This window comes from Desmodus rotundus, chromosome 9 (assembly GCF_022682495.2).
Source record: "Desmodus rotundus isolate HL8 chromosome 9, HLdesRot8A.1, whole genome shotgun sequence".
Taxonomy (NCBI): Eukaryota; Metazoa; Chordata; class Mammalia; order Chiroptera; family Phyllostomidae; genus Desmodus; species Desmodus rotundus.
The window spans coordinates 46526815-46549559 of NC_071395.1; the positions used below are offsets into that span (position 1 = coordinate 46526815).

The following is a 22745-nucleotide window of genomic DNA, read 5'->3' on the forward strand; positions in this document are numbered from 1 at the left end:
GATCCACTCGTTTGCTGATGGGCACTTAGGTTGCTTCCAGTACTTGGCTATTGTAAATTGTGCTGCTATGAACATTGGGGTGCACAGGTTCTTTTGGATTGGTGTTTCAGGGTTCTTAGGGTATACTCCCAGCAGCGGAATTGCTGGGTCAAAGGGCAGTTCCATTTTTAGTTTTCTGAGGAAATTCCATACTGTTTTCCACAGTGGCCTCACCAGTCTGCATTCCCACCAACAGTCCACTAGGGTTCCCTTTTCTCCGCATCCTCTCCAACATTTGTCTGTGGATTGTTTCTGTTGACCACTCTGACTGGTGTGAGATGGTACCTCATTGTGGTTTTAATTTGCATCTCTCTGATGGCTAGTGATGCTGAGCATCTTTTCATATGTCTCTGGGCCCTCTGTATGTCTTCCTTGAAGAAGTGTCTGTTCAAGTCCTTTGCCCATTTTTTTAATTGGGTTGTTTGTCTTCCTGGAGTGGAGTCGTGTGAGTTCTTTATATATTTTGCAGATCAGGCCCTTGTCTAAGGTATCCTTGGCAAATATGTTTTCCCATACTGTTGGTTCTCTTTGTAATCTGGTGCTGTTTTCTTTAGCTATGCAGAAGCTTTTTATTTTGATGAGGTCCCATTTGTTTATTCTTTCCTTTATGTCCATTGCTTTAGGGGACATGTCTGTGAGGATGTTGCTGCATGGAATGTCTGAGATTTTCCTGCCAATGTTTTCCTCTAGGACTTTTATGGTGTTATGACTTATATTTAAGTCTTTTATCCATCTTGAGTTTATTTTTGTGTATGGCGTAAGTTGGTGATCAAGTTTCATTTTTTTGCACGTAGCTGTCCAGATCTCCCAACACCATCTGTTGAAGAGGCTGTTTTTGCTCCATTTTATGCTTCCGCCTCCTTTGTCAAATATTAATTGACCTTAGAGAGTTGGATTTATTTCTGGGCTCTCTGTTCTGTTCCATTGGTCTATGTTCCTGTTTTTATACCAGTACCAGGCTGTTTTGACTACAGTGGCCTTGTAATACAGTTTGATATCAGGTATTGTGATCCCTCCTGTTTTGTTCTTCTTTCTCAAAATTGCTGCAGGTATTCGGGGTCCTTTATGGTTCCATATAAATTTCTGAAATGTTTGTTCTATATCTGTGAAATATGTCATGGGTACTCTAATAGGGATTGCATTGAATCTATAAATTGCTTTGGGTAGTATGGCCATTTTGATGATGTTAATTCTTCCAATCCATGAGATGGTACATGCTTTCATTTGTTTTTGTCTTCCTTAATTTCTTTCTTCAATGTTGTGTAGTTTTCTGAGTACAGGTCTTTTACGTCCTTGGTTAGGTTTATTCCTAGGTACTTGATTTTTCTTGTTGCTATAGCAAATGGGATTTGTTTCCTGATTTGTGTTTCTGCAGTTTCGTTGTTGGTGTACAGGAATGCCTTTTATTTCTGAGTATTACTTTGTATCCAGCTGTTTTGCCAAATTCATTTATTAGGTCGAGTAGTTTTTTGGTGGAGTCTATAGGGTTTTCCATGTACACTATCATGTCATCTACAAACAGTGACAGAGTCATTTCCTCCTTTCCAATTTGGATGCCTTTTATTGCTTTTACTTGTATGATTGCTGTGGCTAGGACTTCCAATACTATGTTGAATGGGAGTGGTGAGAGAGGGCATCCTTGTCTTGTTCCTGATCTTAGTGGGAAAGCTCTAAGTTCTTGTCCATTGTGTATGATGTTGGCTGTAGGTCTCTCACATATGGCCTTTATTATGTTGAGGTATGCTCCCTCTATTCCCACTTTGCTGAGTGTTTTTATCATAAATGGGTGCTGTATCTTATCAAATGCTTTTTCTGCATCTATTCATATGATCATGTGATTTTTGTCTTTGCTCTTGTTGATGTGATGTATTATGTTTATTGATTTGCAAATATTGTACCATCCTTGCATCCCTGGGATGAATCCCACTTGGTCATGGTGGATGATCTTTTTAATGTATTGCTGGATGTGGTTTGCCAATATTTTGTTGAGAATTTTAGCGTCTATGTTCATCAGCGATATTGGCCTGAAGTTTTCTTTCTTCGTTGTGTCTTTATCTGGTTTTGGGATTAGGATGATGCTGGCTTCATAAAAAGAGTTTGGGAGTCTTCCATCAGTTTGGATTTTTTTGAATAGTCTGTGAAGGATAGAGGTTAGCTCTTCCTTAAATGCTTTGTAGAATTCTCCTGTGAAACCATCTGGTCCAGGGCTTTTGTGTGTTGGGTGTTTTTTGATGAGTGCTTCAATTTCCTTTGCTGTTATTGGTCTGTTCAGGTTTTCTGCTTCTTCTTCATTCAGTTTTGGAAGATTATATTTTTCTAGAAATGTGTCCATTTCACCTAGATTTTCAAATTTCTTGACATACAGTTCTTTGTAGTAACTTCTTATAATCCTTTGTATTTCTATGGTATCAGTTGTAATCTCTCCTCTTTCATTTCTAATTGTGTTTACTTGGATCGTCTCTCTTTTTTTCTTGATGAGCCTACTTAAAGGCTTGTCGATTTTGTTTATCTTTTCAAAGAAGCAGCTCCTGGATTCATTGATCCTTAGAATTGTGCTTTTAGTCTCTATGTCATTTAACTCTGCTCTGATCTTGGTTATTTTTTTCCTTCTGCTTGCTCTGGGCTGTCTTTGTTGTTGTTCCTCCAGTTCTTGTAGGCGTAGGGTTAAGTTGTTTCTTTGAAATATTTCTATCTTTTTAAGGTAGGCCTGTCTTGCTATGAACGTCCCTCTCAAGACTGCCTTTGCTGTATTCCATAGGTTTTGGGCTGTTGTGAGTTCATTTTCTTTTGTTTCCAGAAAGTTTTTGATTTTTTCCCTAATCTTCTTCTTGACCCATTCATTGTTTAATACCATGCTCTTCAGTCTCCATGATTTTGAGTATTTGGAGTTTTTTCCTTTGGGGTTGGTTTCTAGTTTCAGTCCCTTGTGGTCAGTGAAAACGCTTAACATGATTTCAATTTTCTTGAAGTGTTGAGGCTTGCTTTGTGTCCTATCATGTGGTCTATCTTTGAAAAAGTTCCATGGACAGTTGAAAAGAATGTGTATTTTGCTTCTGTGGGATGAAAAGCTCTATATATATCAGTTAAGTCCATTTCCTCCAGGGTATTTTTAAGTGACACAATATCCTTGTCGATATTTTGTTTGGAAGGCCTGTCCATTTTTGATAGTGGGGTCTTAAAGTCCCCTACTATAATTGTGTTGCTGTCACTATCTTTCTTGAAGTCCTCCAAGATTTTCTTAATGTATTTGGGTGCTCCTATGTTGGGTGCATATATATTTACAATGTTTATGTCTTCTTGGTGGATTCTTCCTTTGAGTGTTATGAAGTGACCTTCTGGGTCTCTCTTTATGGCCCTTCTTTGGAAGTCTATTTTGTATAATATGAGTATTGCTACCCCTGCTTTTTTTTCCTGTCCATTTGCTTGGAAAATTTGTTTCCAGCCCTTCACTTTCAGTCTGTGTAGGTCTTTTGTCCTGAGATGGGTCTCTTATAGGCAGCATATCTGTGCGTCATGTTTTCTTAACCATTCAGCTCTTGTATGTCTTTTGATTGGAGCAATTAATCCATTTATGTTTAAGGTTATTATCGATAGGTAGTTATTCATTGCCATTTTTTCCTGCCTGTGTTCCTCTGTCTTTCTCTTTTCCTTCCTTTCCTTAAAGCAGTCCCTTTAGCATCTCTTGCAGAGCTGGTTTGATGGAGCTGTATTCTTTTAGACTTCTTTTGTCTGGGAAACTCTTTATTTGGTCTTCTATCTTGATTGAGAGCCTTGCTGGGTAAAGTAGTCTTGGTTGCAGGCCTCTGGTTCTCATTACTTGGAATATTTTTTGCCATTCCCTTCTGGCTTGGAGCGTTTCCATTGAGAAGTCAGTTGCTAACCTTATTGGGGCTCCGTTGTACGTTACTTCCTTTTTCTCCCTTGCTGCCTTTAAGATCCTCTCTTTGTCTTGGAATTTTGCCATTTTAGTTATGATGTGTCTGCAGTAGGCCTCTTTAGGTTCCTCTTGCTTAGGACTCTCTGTGTTTCCTGGATTTGGGTGACTTTTTCTCTCCTCAGATTAGGGAAATTTTCCATCATTACTTTTTCAAACAGGTTTTCTATCTCTTGCTCTTCTTCTTCTCCTTCTGGTGTTCCTATTATACGGATATTGTTACGTTTCATGTTGTCCTGAATTTCCCTTATTGCCTCTTCATTCTTTCTGAGCCTCTTTTCCTTTTCTTGCTCTTTCTGGGTGTTTTTTTCTACTTTGTCCTCCAGCTCGCTGATTTGATCCTCTGCTTCATCAAGTCTGCTTTTCATTCCTTCTACTGTGTTCTTCAATTCAGAAATTGTATTGTTCATTTCCTCTTGGCCCTTGTTGATAGTTTCTATTTCCTTTTTCATGTTGATATAGTTTGCAGTGAGTTCATTGTAGTTTCCCTGTAGTTCCTGGTAGTTCTCTGTGTGCTCAGAGAGCTCAGTGAGCTTCCTGATGACTATTGCTTTGAACTCAGTATCTGATAGTTGATTTGCCTCTTTTTCAGTTAGCATTCTTTCTGAGGCTTCCTCCTTTCCTTTCACTTGGGGATTGTTTCTTTGTCTTCCCATTGTTTGTGAGACTCTTCTTGTTAGCTTCTGCTTCTTAAATTGATCTATTCTGACTCCCTGGGTTTATGGTATGAACTTCTATGGTAGAATGTCAGTGGGATTCAGTGGTGCTTTCTCCTTAATCTCCTGTGCTCATTGGTCTTGAGCTGACGTTTATGGGTGTAACACGGTCTAACTCTGGTCTTTTCAGCACTCCAGGTTTTGTTGTCTCACCTGTGGGAAACAGAGAAAGGGGGGAAGAAAAAAAAAGAAGGGAAGGAGGGAAAAAGGAAATAGAAAAGGAAAGGAAGGAAGAGGGAATAAAGAAAGATCGGAGGCAAGATAAGAAGGAATTTTAATAAAAATTAAAAGAAAGGAATAAATAAAAGAAGGCAGGAAGAAGGCATAAGAAAGGTAAAGGATGGGAGGAAGAAGGAATAAAAGAAAGAAAGGAAGAAGGAATTCAGGGGGAATGGAGGAAAGGAAAAAAAAAAAGTCTTCTGCTGGCTTTAAACTGGTCAGGTTAGTTCTGCTGGTCGTCTTGTCTGTGGAACGGGAGGGGGTGTTTGGCAGGAATGGTTTCACTTTTCTCCCTTCCTGGGCCACACTCTTCACTGTTGTTCAGCCTGCAGTCGATTTCCTCATGGTCCTTCTGCTCCGCAGTAGGCCTTTAGTTCCCCAGTTGTGCTGTCCTTGAGTTGCACCAATTAGGGGCAACTCACACTCTACCTTCTTGCTCTTTGCTGTCTTAGATGCTAGGGGCTCTGGGTGCTGCTATGGGGTAGTTTAGCCCCCTACTGGGTCGAGTCTTTCTGGGGAATGCAGTCTCCCCTACCCCTGCAGCTCCCCTCTGCTGGGTGTGCTGTCTTTGCCCTAGTGAGCCAGTAGGCCCTGCAGGGCTCTGTGCACAAGCATTAGGTAGGAGTTGTAGGATTGGTCCCTCGCAGGCAGCCAGGCCGTTGATCAGCCAATCTTCTGCTTTAGTCTTGGGTTGCGCGGGATGGCGGGGCGGCTTTGGGACTGAGTCATGTGGCGATTGGGTCTGCTGTTTTGGGCCTGTGGGTGGGGCAGCTAGCCTCTGCTTCAGATGGGCACCCACCTGAGGTTTCAGGTGTGGGTGCCCCGCCGGGGTTTCAGGTGTGGGCAGCCAGCCGGGGTTTCAGGTGTGGGTCCCCAGTCCGCTAATCTGCGTGTGCGCAACCGGGGTTCAGGTGAGCGCTGGGGCTGTTTATTGCGCGTTCACCATCCAGGGGCTGAGGAGGGAGGGGCGCCAGAGGCCGCGGCTGCTACAGAGAGTTCTCTAACTAGCCCCTGAGTGCCTCTATTTTCTTTTTCTTTTTGAGAAATTCTTCTTATTCAAGCCCCCCCTGGTCCAAACAAGCACCTGGCTGCTCACAGCTCAGCCTGGCTCTCTCCCAAGAATCTTGCAGCAGCCCCTGTGCCCCGGCCAGTGCTACAGGTGCACGGGTGGGGGCTTCAGCCACCCTGGTCCCTGCGCGGGTCTCGGGGACCTTATTGTCCTTAAGCACTCTTCTTACCGTCAGATCTTTCAATTGTTGCATCCACCGACACAAGAAACAGATGTTCGGAGACTTTCAGGACGTTTTCTGAGATGTTACTTTAATGGCCAACTCTTTTGACCTGCGCAGGGGCGGACTCTCGATGTGTCCTGGAGACTCGGTGCTCAGAAGAGCTGCAGATGAGAGCCACACTGAACGCTCACAGGCTAGCCCTTTTTATACGCGCGTGAAACAAGCAAGCAAACTACAAAAGCGGAGGTTGCTGTTATCTCTGCATAGCTCTTGGCTCTGGAGGAACATTAAGCAGATGTTAAAATTTTCTTTTGAAACCCTGTCTCCTGTCGATAAGAACCATCTGTCCCACTTAATTCATACCCTCAGTTTAAAGATAAGGGTCCGGACCTGAGATGAGTCTGGTGCCTAAAGTTTTATGGCCCTCTAACTAATTGGCTGTAACTCAGAATAAGCCCTCTGCAAATCACGTATTGTTTACCCTTACTTTGGCTGACAATGTTGTTTCTCTCCCCTATCTATTCTGGTGACCTTCAAGAGGTTTTCTGCTTAGCAATGCCTATAATTGTCTAGCTCTCTTGCCTAGGCCTCAACACAATGTCCTCTATCTTTGGTCTCCAATCTTCATATACACTGAAATACTGTTGGCTGTTAGCTCCGCTCCTCAGATCAGCTAGGTATTTCACTGGCATTGAGGGGAAGTGGACTCCACTCCCACCTGTCTTGCTGCCATCTTCCCGTCTCTCCCTAGTTTGGTCTTGTTTTTGTTTTAGGTGTGGTCGTTAATAACTGTGAGTTTGCTGTCATTTTTACTGTTCCTATTTTTGATCTTTTTCTTAGGTAAGTCCCTTTAACATTTCATATAATAAGGGCTTGGTGATGATGAACTTCTTTAACTTGACCTTATCTGAGAAGCACTTTATCTTCCCGTCCAATCTAAATGATAGCTTTGCTGGATAGAGCAATCTTGGATGTAGGTACTTGCCTTTCATGACTTGGAATACTTCTTGCCAGTCCCTTATTGCCTGTAAGGTCTCATATGAGCTCCATTTCTGTGGTTCTGTTCCTGTTCCAGTTGTTGGCTTAGTTTGCTTTTGTTTTTGTTTTAGGTGTGGTTGTTTATAACTATGAGTTTCCTGTCATTTTTACTGTTCATATTTTTTATCTTCTTTTTCTTAGATAAGTCCCTTTAACATTTCATATAATAAGGGCTTGGTGATGATGAACTCCTTTAACTTGACCTTATTTGAGAAGCACTTTATCTTCCCTTCCATTCTAAATGATACCTTTGCTGGATAGAGCAATCTTGGATGTAGGTACTTGCCTTTCATGACTTGGAATACTTCTTTCTAGCCCCTTCTTGCCTGTAAGGTCTCTTTTGAGAAATCAGTGGACAGTCTTATGGGAAGTCCTTTGTAGGTAACTGTTCTTTTCTCGTGCTGTTTCTAAGATTCTCTCCTTCTCTTTAATCTTAGGTAATGTAATTATGATGTGCCTTGGTGTGTTCCTCCTTGGATCCAGCTTCTTTGGGACTCTCTGATCTTCCTGGACTTCCTGGAAGTCTATTTCCTTTGCCAGATTACGGAAGTTCTCCTTCATTTTTTGTTCAAATAAGTTTTCAATTTTTTGTTCCTCCTCTTCTCCTTCTGGCACCCCTATAATTCGGGTGTTGGAACGTTTCAAGATGTCCTGGAAGTTCCTAAGCCTCTCCTCATTTTTCCGAATGCTTGTGTCTTCATTCTTTTCTGGTTGAATGTTTCTTTCTTCCTTCTGGTCCACACCATGGATTTGAGTCCCAGTTTCCTTCACATCACTATTGGTTCCCTGTACATTTTCCTTTGTTTCTCTTAGCATAGGCTTCTTTTTTTCATCTGGTTTTTGAACAAATTCAACCAATTCTGTGAGCGTCTTAATAACCAGTGTTTTGAACTGTGCATCCGATAGGTAGGCTATATCATCCTCGCTTAGTTGTATTTTTTCTGGAGCTTTGAAGTGTTCTGTCATTTGGGCCTTTTTTTTTTTTTTTGTCTTGGCCTGTCTGTTACTTTAAGGGGCGGAGCCTTAGGTGTTCACCAGGGTCGGGTAACGCTGATTGCTGCGCTATGACGCTGTACGTGGGGGAGGGGCTGAGAGGGAGTAATGGTGCCCGCTTCACTCCCCACTGGACTTTGCCACTCCCTCCACTACCCACAATCAAGGTGGGCCCCTCTGTTGCTGTCTCCTGAGTGGGTGGGCTTGTGCACACTCTTGGCCCCTGTCGGTCTCTTCAACAACCTCTCCTGTGAGGCTGGGAGTCTCTCCTGCTGCTGCCCCCACCCCCACGGGCACTTTCAATCAGATGTTTGAGGCTTTATTTCCCTGTGCTGGAGCCCTGGGTTATGTGGTCTGCTTCGCTCCCCGCCGTTTGTCCCGGTTTATCTGTGCGCAAGTGTGGGGCCAGGGAGTGCTACCCGCTGCTCTGCCTGCCCAGTTCTCCGCCACTCTGAGTCCGGCCCTCTTGGTTTCTCTGTGTGTGAATGTTCGGCCGCAGGGTCTGCTACTGGTCAGACTGCCGGCCCTGTTCGTCCCACATTCCGCCAGTCTCGGTCCTGCCACGGCCACGCGAGTCTTCTCTGTCCCGGTGCCTGTCTCCGTCCCTCCTACCAGTCTGGATGAATGTTTATTTTTTATTTCCTTGGTGTCAGATTTCCTTGCCATTCGATTTTCTGTCAGTTCTGGTTGTGCGAGGAGGCACAGTGTGTCTACCTACGCTGCCATCTTAGTTCTCCCAGCAATCTTAAGTTTCTTTAAATAACTTAAGTTTCTTAAGGGACACAAACTGGCCATATGAAATGGAGTCCCACATTTACATCTCCGTGGGAGGCTTAACCAATGGAATGTGGTTACTATTTCTGTACTCATGAGGGTAGATATAGTCTGATGTTGATATTATGACTCGTATCCTTCTGTTTCCAATTCCTGTGACAGGGTGAGAAGAGCTTGGTGATAACAAGGCCCCAGGAAGTCACAGTATGTGTGTGTGTGGGTGTGTGTGTGATGTAGGGCAGTTTGACCTGAGCCCATATACTCCAAAAGATATCCCTTAAAATACAGATGCCTGATTATTCAACAACCCATGAAAATAAAAGGGAGATCTGTTACTACTTACAATCTTTTTGGAAACAAAATAATGAAGTGCAGAAAACTTCATGGGATCAAGGAATTCTTCATGTCTCCAATTTTCAGCAGCAGCAGGGAGGCCACCTCATTCCCCTCATTCTCTAACGCCATCTCTCATCGCTCTGCTCTTGCTCCTTCCCCTCCCCATGCTGGATCCTTTCTGAGTCCTGAATGTCTGAAACAAGTGTCATCTCTGGGCCTTTGCACTGACTCTCCCCCACCGCCCACTTCCCCCCCCCCACTTTCTTCGTGTCTCCCACTCTGTCTTCCTGGAGGTCTCCTCTATTCAAGTGTCTCCTTGTTTGCAGGGATACCTGAAGGCCCAGTTAAAAAATATATATTTTATTGTTGTTCAATTACAGTGTCTGCATTTTCCCCCACCACTCCCACACCCCCCAGCCAAACCCACCTCCCTCCCTTGCTTCCATCCTCCCCCTTGGTTTTGTCCATGTGTCCTTTACAGTAGTTCCTGAAAACCCTTTCCCCCATTGTCCCCTCCCACCTGCCCTCTGGTGACTATTAGATTGTTCTTAATTTCAATATCTCTGGTTATATTTTCTTTGTTTTTTTCTTCTGTTGATTAGGTTCCAGTTAGAGGTGAGATTATATGGTATTTGTCCCTCACGGCCTGGCTTATTTCACTTAGCATAATGCTCTCCAGTTCCATCCATGCTGTTGCAAAGGGATAGGAGCTCCTTCTTTCTCTCTGCTGGGTGTTATTCCACTGTGTAAATGTCCCATAGTTTTTTTATCTGCTCATTTACTGATGGGCACTTAGGTTGCTTCTAGCAGTTGTCCATTGTAAATTGTGCTGCTATGAACATTGGGGTGTATAGGATAAAATCCTAGTTTAAAAAAAATAAAACATCCCATCCTCTCACTTTACCCCTAACTATACCTCTGGAGGATGGTGAAGGCTGGCATCAAAACTAAGGCTGAGTGCTTGGCAAGGCCGCACTTGATTGCTTGCATCTGCAAGGCAGATCAAGCCAGCAGTGACAACAGCCAGGACATGCAGGGGTTGGGAAGGAGATAGCTAACCGCAAGCTTTGGCTGAATGCGACTGTAACTTTTGCTGAAGAAATATTTATCATTTAGATAGCCTGGGAACAGAGCAATTATGCCAGCAGTTTTTCTCTGAGTCTGCAAAACATCCTTGAGCTTTATTTAACTAACCCCTATAAAATAAACATGGAGACCATGTCCAGAGTCATTGTCTCTCCATCAGAGGACAATGCCCCACCTGACCTCGCTTTTCCTTAAACTGTTTATGTCTGTGTCTTTCTTAATCTCCCATTGCCCCCACTCAGGGACCTCCTCCCCTGGTCGTGCTGGTCGTGGTATATACCTACTTTACTTTTCTTCACCTGATACCACCTCACAGGTGTATGATATATATATATATTATATATATATATTATATATATAATATTCCTTCACCTTCATTATATTCTAAAGATTTTGTCTATCAGCATCTCTAGAATGTGGCATATCAATAAATATCCTCAAGTGCATGAAGGCAATTCTCATTAAAACTGTGTAATCCATGACTACCTTGGGAAAACAACTGAGGAGGACAGAAACTCTTTATCAGAGATGTCATGAAAGGTGGGTGCCTTAAAGGGTGTGGTACTTACAAAAAATAATATTAATTATTTTACTGCAAAATATGGTTGTAGCATTTTAACTACACTAGTAAAATAGCCATTTGTATAAAAACTAATATTTTTTACTTTTCTCCTAGCCACCTACACCACATGGGACCAAGCAATGATACCCCAATTACAGAATTTCTTCTGGGATTATCAGAGGAACCCAAACTGTAGCACATCATATTTGGGTTTCCCCAATGTTCATAGCAGCACAATTTACAATAGCCAAGTGCTGGAAGCAACCTAAGTGCCCATCAGCAAATGAATGGATCAAAAAATTATGTTACATTTACACAATGGAATACCAGCCAGTAGAGAGAAAGAAGGAGCTCCTACCCTTTGCAACAGCATGGATGGAACTGGAGAGCATTATGTTAAGTGAAATAAGCCAGGTGGTGAGGGACAAATACCATATGATCTCACCTTTAAGTGGAACCTAATCAACAAAAGAATAAAGCAAACAAAATATAACCAGAGATATTGAAATTAAGAACAATCTAAAAATAACCAGAGGGGAGGGGGAAGGGACAGTGGGGGAAAGGGTTTTCAGGAACTACTATAAAGGACACTGGACAAAACCAAGGGGGAGGGTGGAGGCAGGGGAGGGAGGTGGGTTTGGCTGGGTTTGGGGGAGTGGTGGGAAGAAAATGCAGACAACTGTAATTGAACAACAATAAAATAATTTTAAAAATGTATATTATATTGATTTTGCTATTACAGTTGTCCCATATTTCTCTCCCCTTTATTCCTCTCTGCCATGCACTACCCCCTGCCCACCAGCATTACTTTCCCCCTTACTTCATGTCCAGGGTTGTACATTAAAGTTCTTTGTGTTCTACATTTTCTATACCATTCTTCACCCCCGCTGTCTATTTTGTACCTACCATTTATGCTTCTTATCCCCTGTACCTTTTCCCCTTCTCTCCCCTCCTTCTCCCCAGTGATAACCCTCTCTGTGATTTCCATTTCTGTGATTCTGTTCCTCTTCTAGTTGTTTGCTCAGTTTGCGTTTGTTTTTGTTTTTAGGTTCAGCTGTTGATAGTTGTGAGTTTATTGTCATTTTACTGTTCATGGTTTTGATCTTCTTTTTCTTAGATAAGTCCCTTTAACATTTCATGTAATAAGGTCTGGGTGATGATGAACTCCTTGAAGTTGACCTTATCTGGGAAGCACTTTATCTGCCCTTACATTCTAAATGATAGATTTGCTGGATAGAGTAATCTTGGATGTAGGTACTTGCCTTTCATGACTTCAAATACTTCTTTCTAGCCCACTCTTGCCTGCAAGGTTTCTTTTGAGAAATCAGCTAATGGTCTAATGGGAACTCCTTTGTAGGTAACTGCCTCCTTTTCTCTTGCTGCTTTTAAGATTCTCTCCTTCTCTTTAATCTTGAGTAATGTAATTATGATGTGCCTTGGTGTGTTCCTCCTTGGGTCCAACTTCTTTGAGACTCTCTGAGCTTCCTGGACTTCCTGGAAGTCTTTCCTTTGCCAGATTAGGGAAGTTCTCCTTCATTATGTTTTCAGATAAGTTTTCAATTTCTTGCTCTTCCTCTTCTTCTCTAGCACCTCAATGATTCAGATGTTGGAATGTTTAAAGTTGCCCCAGATGTTCATAAAGATGGGGGATGACTCAGCATCTGGAGTCTACTCTCTCTGTTCTCTCCTCAAAGCTTCTGTCCTCAGTCTCTCCTCAGGCATCACCAGCCCACTCTGCCCTCACCTTTGCCAAAGCCCAGGATAAGTGGTTGCAAATGAAAATTTGTGTGTTGGCCCTTTAAACAAACAGCTCTTTGCATCTCCAGTCATCCGTCTCTGCAACCCTTCCACTTTTCACCACTGGTTGTTATCTGTGTACTTTTTGGGTTGTGCTCTTTGGGTGCTCTAGGCTTGGAATCCTAGCTTAGGGTTTAGACCCCATTCTTCTCAGGAGATCCAACTGGCTGCTTAATTATCCCTCCAGCACTGTCTCCTGTGGGTGCCCAACCAGGCCTCTCAAGTCTCTACTGCACTCTTTACCAGATAGGTTGTACTGAAGCTGATTCTTCTAGCTATCTGATGTTATACGGTTTCTTTCTTGCTATTGCTCAGTTGTTTTTTTCTGGGTGGTTTCTTCACAAGTGAGTTGTAATTCTAGATTGGTCCTGGTAAGAGGTTATTGTGACTCCCATTCACAGCCCTGCCATGTTCCTCCTCCTAAATAAAATGTTTTGAAATATTCGGTGAGTTTCAGAACTCTGTTCAGAAGCCACTGTTAACAGCTGTAACTTGGGTGCAGTGGAGCCTGAAGGGATCTCCAGGGTGGGGCCAACAGTATTAGCCAGGTTGATGGAGTCTCAAATATGGTACCTACCTGTCGGCTCTGTGGCTCTGCCTGCCTTTCTGTCTAGAAGAAAGCTATCTCCCAGCTCTGCCATTGATGCCAGACACTTCAGTCCCTCCAAGTATGACACTGCTGTCTTTCAAGCTGCTACCTTGGTGGTGGAGCTCAGAGTGACTGAATCTGAGTCAGTTGGTATGTGGGTTCTTTTAGAGGAACTGCTTGGGATTGTAGCAGTTCAGAACTAGAAACATCTTGATAGAGTTATAATGAAAGCTCACCTTTTGCTCAGTTTATAATTTTGAGCAGATCGCTTTACCCTGTAAATCCCATTTCTGCAATAGCAGAAAAGAGGTTACAATGGTGTTTGCCCAGAGAATGCACATTTGTAAAAATGAAATAAGACAATCATATAGAATCTAAGTTCAGTTTATGTTGCATAAAAAATATATAAATATGTTACTTAATTACCAACCATTTTTAACTTGAAGCAGTAAATGCCAGCTCTTAATTTGTGTTACAAGCATGAACCTGCCAATTGTCTGTCAAAAGCATCATGCGGCCCAGGATCAGAGTACTGTGGTTTTATAGCAAAGAAGCACACCACTCCTACTTGTTCAAGAGAAGAACAGCAATTTCTAGAGATAGGAGGAGCTGTTGCTCACCACCTGTCAGTACTCTAGGGGTCCATGAGACCTAGTCAGGACAGGGTCCTCAGTCTTAGATTTGGAGAAAACAATGACACAAGATTGGGGTAAGTGCAAGGAGGTAAGACCTCTGGAAGGCAGGCGAGTTCATGGAAAAGCAATAATGAAAGCTGGATTCACCTGACTTCTAATATGGTCTACAAGGACACAGAATCAGCAGGAAAATTTCCCTTCTGTCCACATCAGTGTCCCAAGGGACATGATGTACTCAGAATTGGGAGTAACAATGAAGAGAGTATCTAATGAGCAGATATATAGGCAGCTGAAAATATCACCTCTGCTGCATGTACAACCTTGAACTGGCCGGAACAGGGTTGTTGCTTTTGAGACCGAAGTCTGGTTGGGGACCAGTGCTTCACTCCTTCCTGCTCTCTTGTCTGGTGACAGAGCTTCAGCCTCCATCATCAGACATCCACAGAGCAATTCAGACTTGCACACGGAGACCTTCTCAGAGCTTCATCCAGGTGAGTCTGAGAGCCCAGGTACTACTGGAGGAAAGGTTCAGAGAGAATGAAGCTGAGAATTTCTACCTGAGGTCCCCTGAGAGCCTAACCAGCCTGGTCCAGAGTCCAGAGATCTCCATGTTTGTTTACTAAGGAATTTAGCATTAATATGTTTAATATTTTAAAAAGAGAAGTGTTCATTGAGCTCAACAATACGAAGACCATTGTTGACAATGATGGGATGGGAATGGAAGTGCAGTTGGATAAACCTGAGGAAGGAATGGGAGGTATAACGTGGTACCAGTAAACCTGAACAGACACAAGGAGCGGTGCAGCTCAGGGGAGTAGGAAAACAGTGGTAGCTGTGAAGGTGAGAGTAGTGAAGGAGGGCATTAAAAAAGTTTCCCAGATGGGGTGCATTTGAGCACGTTCTGTATTTATTAAAAGGATCCAGCCCCATGGAGGTCAATACCACCTTGCAACGAAGGCTCTCTAGACATATATTTCACAGTGTCTCTCATATAGCCATTCAAATGAAACAATTGTATTTGTGCCCACAGGGTATGCTAATAAGCATGACTTTCCAATTAGTATATTTCCTGGGAGGCTGAATATATTTTTGACTTTATAGCCCTTTACTCTCTATACCACAAATTGTCTTTGCAAGTACTTTGTTTTTATGTACTGGGGTCTGAATGTTTTTATTGTTTTTGATTGCATTCTTTCAAAAACTAATTGCATTTTCCACCTAGTTTGCTTTTTCCCATTTAATTATTGTGTGCATGTAAAGATGCATTTATGGCATTGTGTGAGAGTTTATACATTTTGCGTGGTTGAATCTATCAGTTGGTCACATTGTGTTCCCTTATCACCTTTAAACATTGAAGGGTGTTCTGCATTCCAGCATTACTGGATCATTTTGCCATCTGATATCACATGTTTTTTGTTACTTCTACCATTTTTGTTTTGTGATTAGATCTACTTTTTAAAATAGCAAGGATCTTCTGTGATGTTCTCGAACACATTCTTTTATTTTTATTTTTTTAAAAATATTTTATTTATGTATTTTTAGAGAGAGAGAGAGAAACATCAATGTGAAAGAGAGATACATTGATCAGTTGCCTCTTGTATGCCCCTAACTGGGGACCTGGCCTGCAACCCAGGCATGTGCCCTGACTGGGAATTGAACCAGCAGCCCTTTGGTTCACAGGCCGGCACTCAATCCAGTGAGCCACAACAGCCAGGGCCACATTGCTTTATATTCAACTAAAGATCACCTATACCTTTTTCATAAGCACGATGAGTCCATTTATGTGCAAATAGAATGACATGATAATTTTAGATACTGCTTCCTTCACTGTTTTAAAGAATATGTTTTCCTAGTCCTTTATTTCCTTTTACTCATTTCATCTTGAATTAGTGATGCTAATGTGATTTATTGTTATTTTCCTTCACATGTTAGTATTATATATTTATTCTATTTTATTTAAGCTATTTGAATTCACTATATGTAACATAGGGTTATTTTCCATGTCAATTTTTTTATTGAATGAATTCTCATTTTCTTGAAATTCATTTCTATATGGACGCACACCTTCATGAAACACAGAAGTGAACAATGCAGGTGAGGTCCCTGCTCATGTGATGTTATATTAAATGAGGAAGGCAGAGTGAGGTGGGATAAAAGTGTGTATGACACAGCATCTTCAGTGACAAACAGATGAAGAAAGGGGATAGATTATCTTGCTTGTGTAGAATTTTATAAAGTATAATTTGGGGATGAGTTTGCGTGTTGGATGGGGACCAGAGCCAGGACTAGAGTGTGAATGCTGGGGAGTCACAAAAGATACGGAATCCCAAAATCCAAGAACAACAAAGGAAAGTGAGTAAAGGGCCAGCCTCATCCACTGGTCAACCATATGAGAACAAGGGTGGGCAAATGAACGGGGCACAGGTGCAGCAATGACAATTCGATCAGGAGCTGAGGGAGAGGCTCTGATGAGGCCAGTGGAGCAAGCTAGGTCCAGTCCCTGTGTCATCCCTTGAGTCCGAGGTGACTTCAGCACCACACTGGCCGCCCCTTCTCTCTGCATCTGGTTCTCTGCTGGGCTCTTCAGTCTTACTGTTTTTTCTTCGTTAGCGGGAACTGGTGTCTTTTTTTTTTTTTCTTTTTTTTTTTAATATATTTATTGATTATGCTATTACAGTTGTCCCATTTCCCCCCCCACTCCACTCCATCCTGCCCACCCCCCTCCCTCCCACATTCCCCCCCCATAGTTCATGTCCATGGGTCATACTTATAAGTTCTTTGGCTTCTACATTTCCTACACTATTCTTACCCTCCCCCTGTCTATTTTCCACCTATCATCTATGCTACTTATTCTCTGTACCTTTACCCCCCTCTCCCCCTCCCACTCCCTTATTGACAACCCTCATGTTCTAGTTGTTTGCCTAGTTTGCTCTCGTTTTTGTTTTATGTGTGGCCGTTAATAACTGTGAGTTTGCTGTCATTTTTACTGTTCCTATTTTTGATCTTCTTTTTCTTAGGTAACTCCCTTTAACATTTCATATAATAAGGGCTTGGTGATGATGAGCCTCTTCAACTTGACCTTATCTGAGAAGCACTTTATCCTCCCTTCCATTCTAAATGATAGCTTTGCTGGATACAGTAATCTTGGACGTAGGTCCTTGCGTTTAATCTTGGGTAATGTAATTATGATGTGCCTTGTTGTGTTCCTCCTTGGGTCCAGCTTCTTTGGGACTCTCTGAGCTTCCTGGACTTCCCGGAAGTCTATTTCCTTTGCCAGATCGGGGAAGTTCTCCATTATTTGTTCAAATAAGTTTTCAATTTTTTGTTCTTCCTCTTCTCCTTCTGGCACCCCTATAATTCGGATGTTGGAACGTTTCAAGGTGTCCTGGAGGTTCCTGAGCCTCTCCTCATTTTTCCAAGTTCTTGTTTCTTCATTCTTTTCTGGTTGGATGTTTGTTTCTTCCTTCTGGTCCATACCATTGATTTGAGTCCCAGTTTCCTTCTCATCACTATTGGTTCCCTGTACATTTTCCTTTGTTTCTCTTAGCATAGGCTTCATTTTTTCATCTGTTTTTCGAATAGATTCAACCAAGTCTGTGAGCATATTGATAACCAGTGCTTTGAACTGTGCATCCGATAGGTTGGCTATCTCTTCGTCGCTTAGTTGTATTTTTTCTGGAGCTTTGAAGTGTTCTGTCATTTGGGCCATTTTTTCTTTTTTTTTTTTTTTTGTCTTGGTGCGTCTGTTACTTTAAGGGGCGGAGCCTTAGGTGTTCACCGGGGCGGGGTAATGCTGGTCGCTGCGCTGTGATGCTGTACGTGGGGGCGGGGCCGAGAGGGAGCAATGGCGCCCGCTTCACTCTCCTCCGGATTTCAGTCTTTCACTCCGCTACCCACAATCAAACTGGGCCCCTCTGGTGCTGGTTCCCGAGTAAGTGGGCCTGTGCACACTCTAGGCCCCTGTGGGTCTCTCCAACAACCTCTCCTGTGAGGCTGGGAGTCTCTCCTGCCGCCCCAACCCCCAGGGGCGCTTTCAATCAGAGGTTTGAGGCTTTATTTCCCCGAGCTGGAGCCCTGGGTTGCGCAGCAGTCTGCTTCTCTGCTCGCCGTTCGTCCTGTTTATCTGTGGGCGAATGTGGTGCCGCAAGGTGCTATCCGCCACTCTGCCTGCCCCACTCTCCGCCACTCTGAGTCCGGCCCTCTAGGTTTATCTGTGCAAATGTGGGACCACAGGGTCTGCTATTGCTCGGACTGCCTGCGCCATTTGTCCCACACTCCGCCAGTCTCAGTCCCGCCACAGCCACGCGAGTCCTCTCCACCCCAGTGCCGTCTCCGCCCCTCCTACCAGTCTGGATGAATGATTATTTTCTGTTTCCTTGGTGTTGGTCCCCCTTGCTGTTCGATTCTCTGTCAATTCTGGTTGTGCGAGGAGGCGCAGTGTGTCTACCTACGCCGCCATCTTGGTTCCGGAACTGGTGTCTTTTTAAAACTAATTTTTTCTTTACTGCATCATTCCAATTTTTTAAAACATGTCCCTTGGTAAACATGCCTTTTCCATTGTGGCCAAGCATGTGTGCACATGCAAACACAAAAACACACATGTGTGCACACATGCACAACTAAAGCAAGAGAACCTGCACCAGTGATGCCTGTAGATATGCCGTCAGGAAGGAACTGTGCTAAACTTGTGTATTTATTGACCAAACATGCTGGTCATATTGTGGGGAGATGCATACCTCTGCCCTCTTGTGTTTCAGTGAGAATATTAACATTTAGAATGGATTGATTGTCTCTTCAAATTCAAACAGGTAATATGCGGCAGATCCATGTTCAGAATTCAGTTACTAACCCAGAACTTCCCTTTCAGTGCCATTTAGACAGGTCGTTTACCATTTCATCTTTAAAAACCCAGTATTCTTATGTGTTGTTGATTTCCATTTGTAAAGTGTAAATTTATTTTATTGGCTCTTATTTTTCAATCCTCACCAGATGACAGGTTTGTTGATTTGAGAGGGAGAGGGAGAGGGGAACAGGTAGGAGAGGGAGAAAGAGAAAGAGAGAGGGAGAGAGAGAGAAATGTGAAAGAGAAACACCAACACTTTGCTTCCCATAGGTGCCCCAACCATGATTGAACCTGCAACGTTTTGGTGCATGGAAGGACATGTCAATTAAGTGAGCCACCTAGCCAAGGCTCTTTGCTCATATTTCTAGTGGATGTTTATTCATAGAGGTGTCTTGACATTGATAATATATCACTCTTCTCTTTCGGATAAATTGCGTTCATTGTTTTATTAGTTACTCCGGGCATCATGGGGTCAGGACTGGGGTTGAAATGGCGACAGGCCCAAGGAAGTTTTCTTCTCATCAGTCTCTCAGAGACCCTCTGAACTCTTAGATCTTTCCACTCCTCTCGCCCAGTTCTTAAAATAACTCTTTTTTGTTCTAGTATTTGTTTTGTATTACTATCTGTGTTTTTTCAACTGAGTTGTTCACACTTCATTAAATACTAGACAAGAATTTAGTTAAGTAATCTGGCAGTTATTAGTTTAGTATTTTCTGACCCTTATGAAAAATCACAAAAACCATATAGACTTCTTCAACTTAATTTTAATTACTCAGTTTCCAAATATTGCAAACAAAAATCTAAATGAAAAAGATAAAAATAGATAAAATTGAGAAATAGAGGACAGAATATAGACATACTAATATTGAATGACAAGCTTACCATTCATGGCAGGTTACCCACTGGAACTTGGATACTATTCCTATATTTTTTAGGGGAAAGATGTAATCTGATGTTGACAGCCTTCCCTGTACCACTGTTTTCTTAATAATTGTGACAGGATACAAAAAGCCCCAGAATAACATAGCCTCAGGAGGTCATTGTGTGTGTGTGTGTGTGTGTGTGTGTAATGAATAGTTCTCGAAGCACGGGTAGATGAGAAAATATACTCCAAAATGTGACCCTTAAAATTGAGATGTACGAATATTAACTGGCACATGAAAATAAGAAGGGGAATCATGTATGTTCACAATATTACATGAAAACAAAATAAAAGTGCAAGGAACAACAGTGGATGAGGGATTCCCTGTGACTTGAAGTTTCAGTAGCAGCAGAAATGCCACCTCATTCCCCTCATTCTCTGACATCATCTCTCATTGCTCACCTCTTTCTCGTTCCCCTCACTATGTGGCTCCATTTTGAGCCTTGAATGTCTGGAACAAGTGTCACCTCCTGGCTTTTGAACTGGCTCTTTCCCTGCAGGGCATCCACTTTGCAAATGAACTAGTGTCTCCTGCTTTCTCTCCCTTGAGGTCCCTGTTCTAATGAAATCTTGTTCTCAGGTCTCCCTGAACTCTCCGTAAATAAACCCCACATCCAATCTCTTTTGTGCATGCTTTTTCCCACATAGCATTGTAATTGTAGCATCTCCACCATGTTAGTTATGCCCATTTATTTGAACATTAATATGTTTTATTTCTAGTTGTGACCTCCGCCACATGGTACGAAGCAATGATACCTCAACTTCACAATTTCTTCTTCTGGGATTTTCAGAGGTACCAGAACTGCAGCCCCTCCTATTTGTGCTTTTCCTCGCCATGTACCTGATCACTGTGTTGGGAAACCTGTTCATCATCCTGGCCATCAGCTCAGACTCCCACCTCCACACGCCCATGTACTTCTTCCTCTCCAACCTGTCCTTGGTAGACATCTGTTTCACCTCTACCACCATTCCAAAGATGCTGGTGAACATCCAGAGAAAGAGCAAAGTCATCACCTATGCTGGCTGCCTCACACAGATTTATTTTCTCATACTCTTTGGAGGTTGGGACAACTTCCTCCTGACTGTGATGGCCTATGACCGATATGTGGCCATCTGTCACCCTCTGCACTACATGGTCATCATGAACCCCCAGCTCTGTGGACTGCTGGTTCTGGTGTCCTGGATCATAAGTGTCCTGAATTCCCTGTTACATAGTTTAATGTTGTTGTTACTGACCTTCTGTGCAGATGTGAGAATCCCCCACTTTTTCTGTGAAATTAAGCAGATGATCCAACTTGCCTGTTCTGACACATTTCTTAATGACATGGTGATGTATTTGGCCACTGGGCTGCTGGCTGGTGGTCCACTGGCTGGGATCCTCTACTCCTACTCTAAGATAGTATCCTCCATATGTGCAATCCCATCAGCTCAGGGGAAGTACAAAACTTTTTCCACCTGTGCATCTCACCTCTCGGTTGTCTCCTTATTTTATTGTACAGTTCTAGGTGTGTACCTCAGCTCTGCCGGTACCCACAGTTCACAGTCAAGCGCAGTCACCTCAGTGATGTACACCATGGTCACACCCATGCTGAACCCCTTCATTTACAGTCTCAGGAACAAGGACATAAAAGGGGCTCTAAAAAGAGTTTTTGGAATGGCAGGCGCTCAAGGGACAACTGTTCTGAAGCTGAAAAAGTGATCTTGATTACATGGCTCAATGACTTGAAACAGAAGATGTGACTGATCACGTGGGATAGTCTGGCTCCTTCTCTTTATTTCCTGGCATGTCCTTTTCCACGTATTCGTGTTCTCTATAAATTTTAGTAATTCACTTTGTGAAGCTATTCTATAATATGTAGACAGTTTTCCCTTTGAGCATATTCATACATTATTAAACATTTTCTCTACCTTGGATCAGAAATATTTGGTAATTTCCCTGTCTTTCATGGGACATATGGATTCTCTAAAATAATTTCTTCTTAAATGACATATATCATACTAAGAAAATTTCCTCTTTTTCCTGAAAAAATAATTATCAGGTTTGTATTACTCACATGGATAAAAATACAGGTACCATCTAAGGACATTTATTTAATTTCATTTTACAGGAAAATATAAAAGCAGTTTTCACTTTGGGTCTATCATTCATTTTTACATCACTAACTTAAGTACTCTTCCTAATAATGTACATTTTAAACTCTCTTCCATTTAAGTCTCAGCCTACTGATAATGCAGGTATTCCTACAAAAGCCTGGGGCACACACCTGGGACTTGAATTCTTGTGATACCAAGGTGAACCAATCAATGTTCATGGGCCAAGTGGCTGGACCAGGTGTCGCATTTCTTAATATGATTGCATGATTCTGGTCAGCCAAAATTCTAAGACCACCTGGTAAAAGCAAGTTTATCACTCAGAGGTTGGAGGGTACACAGACTGTGTAAGGTCCACACGTGTGGTCATGTGGAGAGAAGGGGGAGAGAGAGAGAAAGACAGATGGAGAGAGAGAGAACACAGAACTGGGGGTTCTGCATTTATTTGGGTCCAAGGGCAGGATGGATAGAATTTCAAAGCTTCACTCTTTATGGGTGAATATAAAACTTAAGAGCAGATGATAGGGTGTGAAAAGTGAACAGTGGGTCACTGCCGAGGTCAGTTACCTAAGTTCTCCAGGGCTTTCTGTAAGGGGGGTCTTCACAGATGAGCAGGCCAGGGTGCTTAGCTACAGCTCTGTCAGAGAGCTGGCCACATGTTTCTTCAACATGGTTATCTTTGAAGTGGAAGCCTTGGAAATCTAAAGTTTAGAGTTGGGCACTTACACTACAAACAGGCCATTCTGCTTCATAGCTGTTCTCCTGCTTTTATTGTCTTATTCAGCTCAGTGTCCCAATGCCCACTGGAGGCACTGACAAAAATCAACTGTCACATACATACCTACCACGAAATCTACATGGACAGCAAGTTTTAACTGATTAACCTAATGTGGCCTTAGTGTCAGAGATGACCTGAAACATGAGAGGCAAAACTGTTAG

General features: G+C 42.6%; 1 protein-coding gene across 1 annotated transcript; it reads left to right on the forward strand.

Moving 5' to 3' along the window:
- The first annotated feature begins 14289 nt into the window (after nucleotides 1–14289).
- On the forward strand, nucleotides 14290–22745 carry LOC112317016 (olfactory receptor 7A17). The gene is made up of 2 exons (XM_045183105.2): nucleotides 14290–14441; nucleotides 20436–22745. Exon 2 carries the CDS (start codon nucleotides 20452–20454, stop codon nucleotides 21412–21414), a length of 963 nt encoding a protein of 320 aa, XP_045039040.1. The 5' UTR covers nucleotides 14290–14441; nucleotides 20436–20451; the 3' UTR covers nucleotides 21415–22745.

Bases quoted from the DNA above. Each gene is read 5' to 3' on its own strand.
- LOC112317016 (XM_045183105.2), top strand. From the start codon at position 20,452: ATGGTACGAAGCAATGATACCTCAACTTCACAATTTCTTCTTCTGGGA.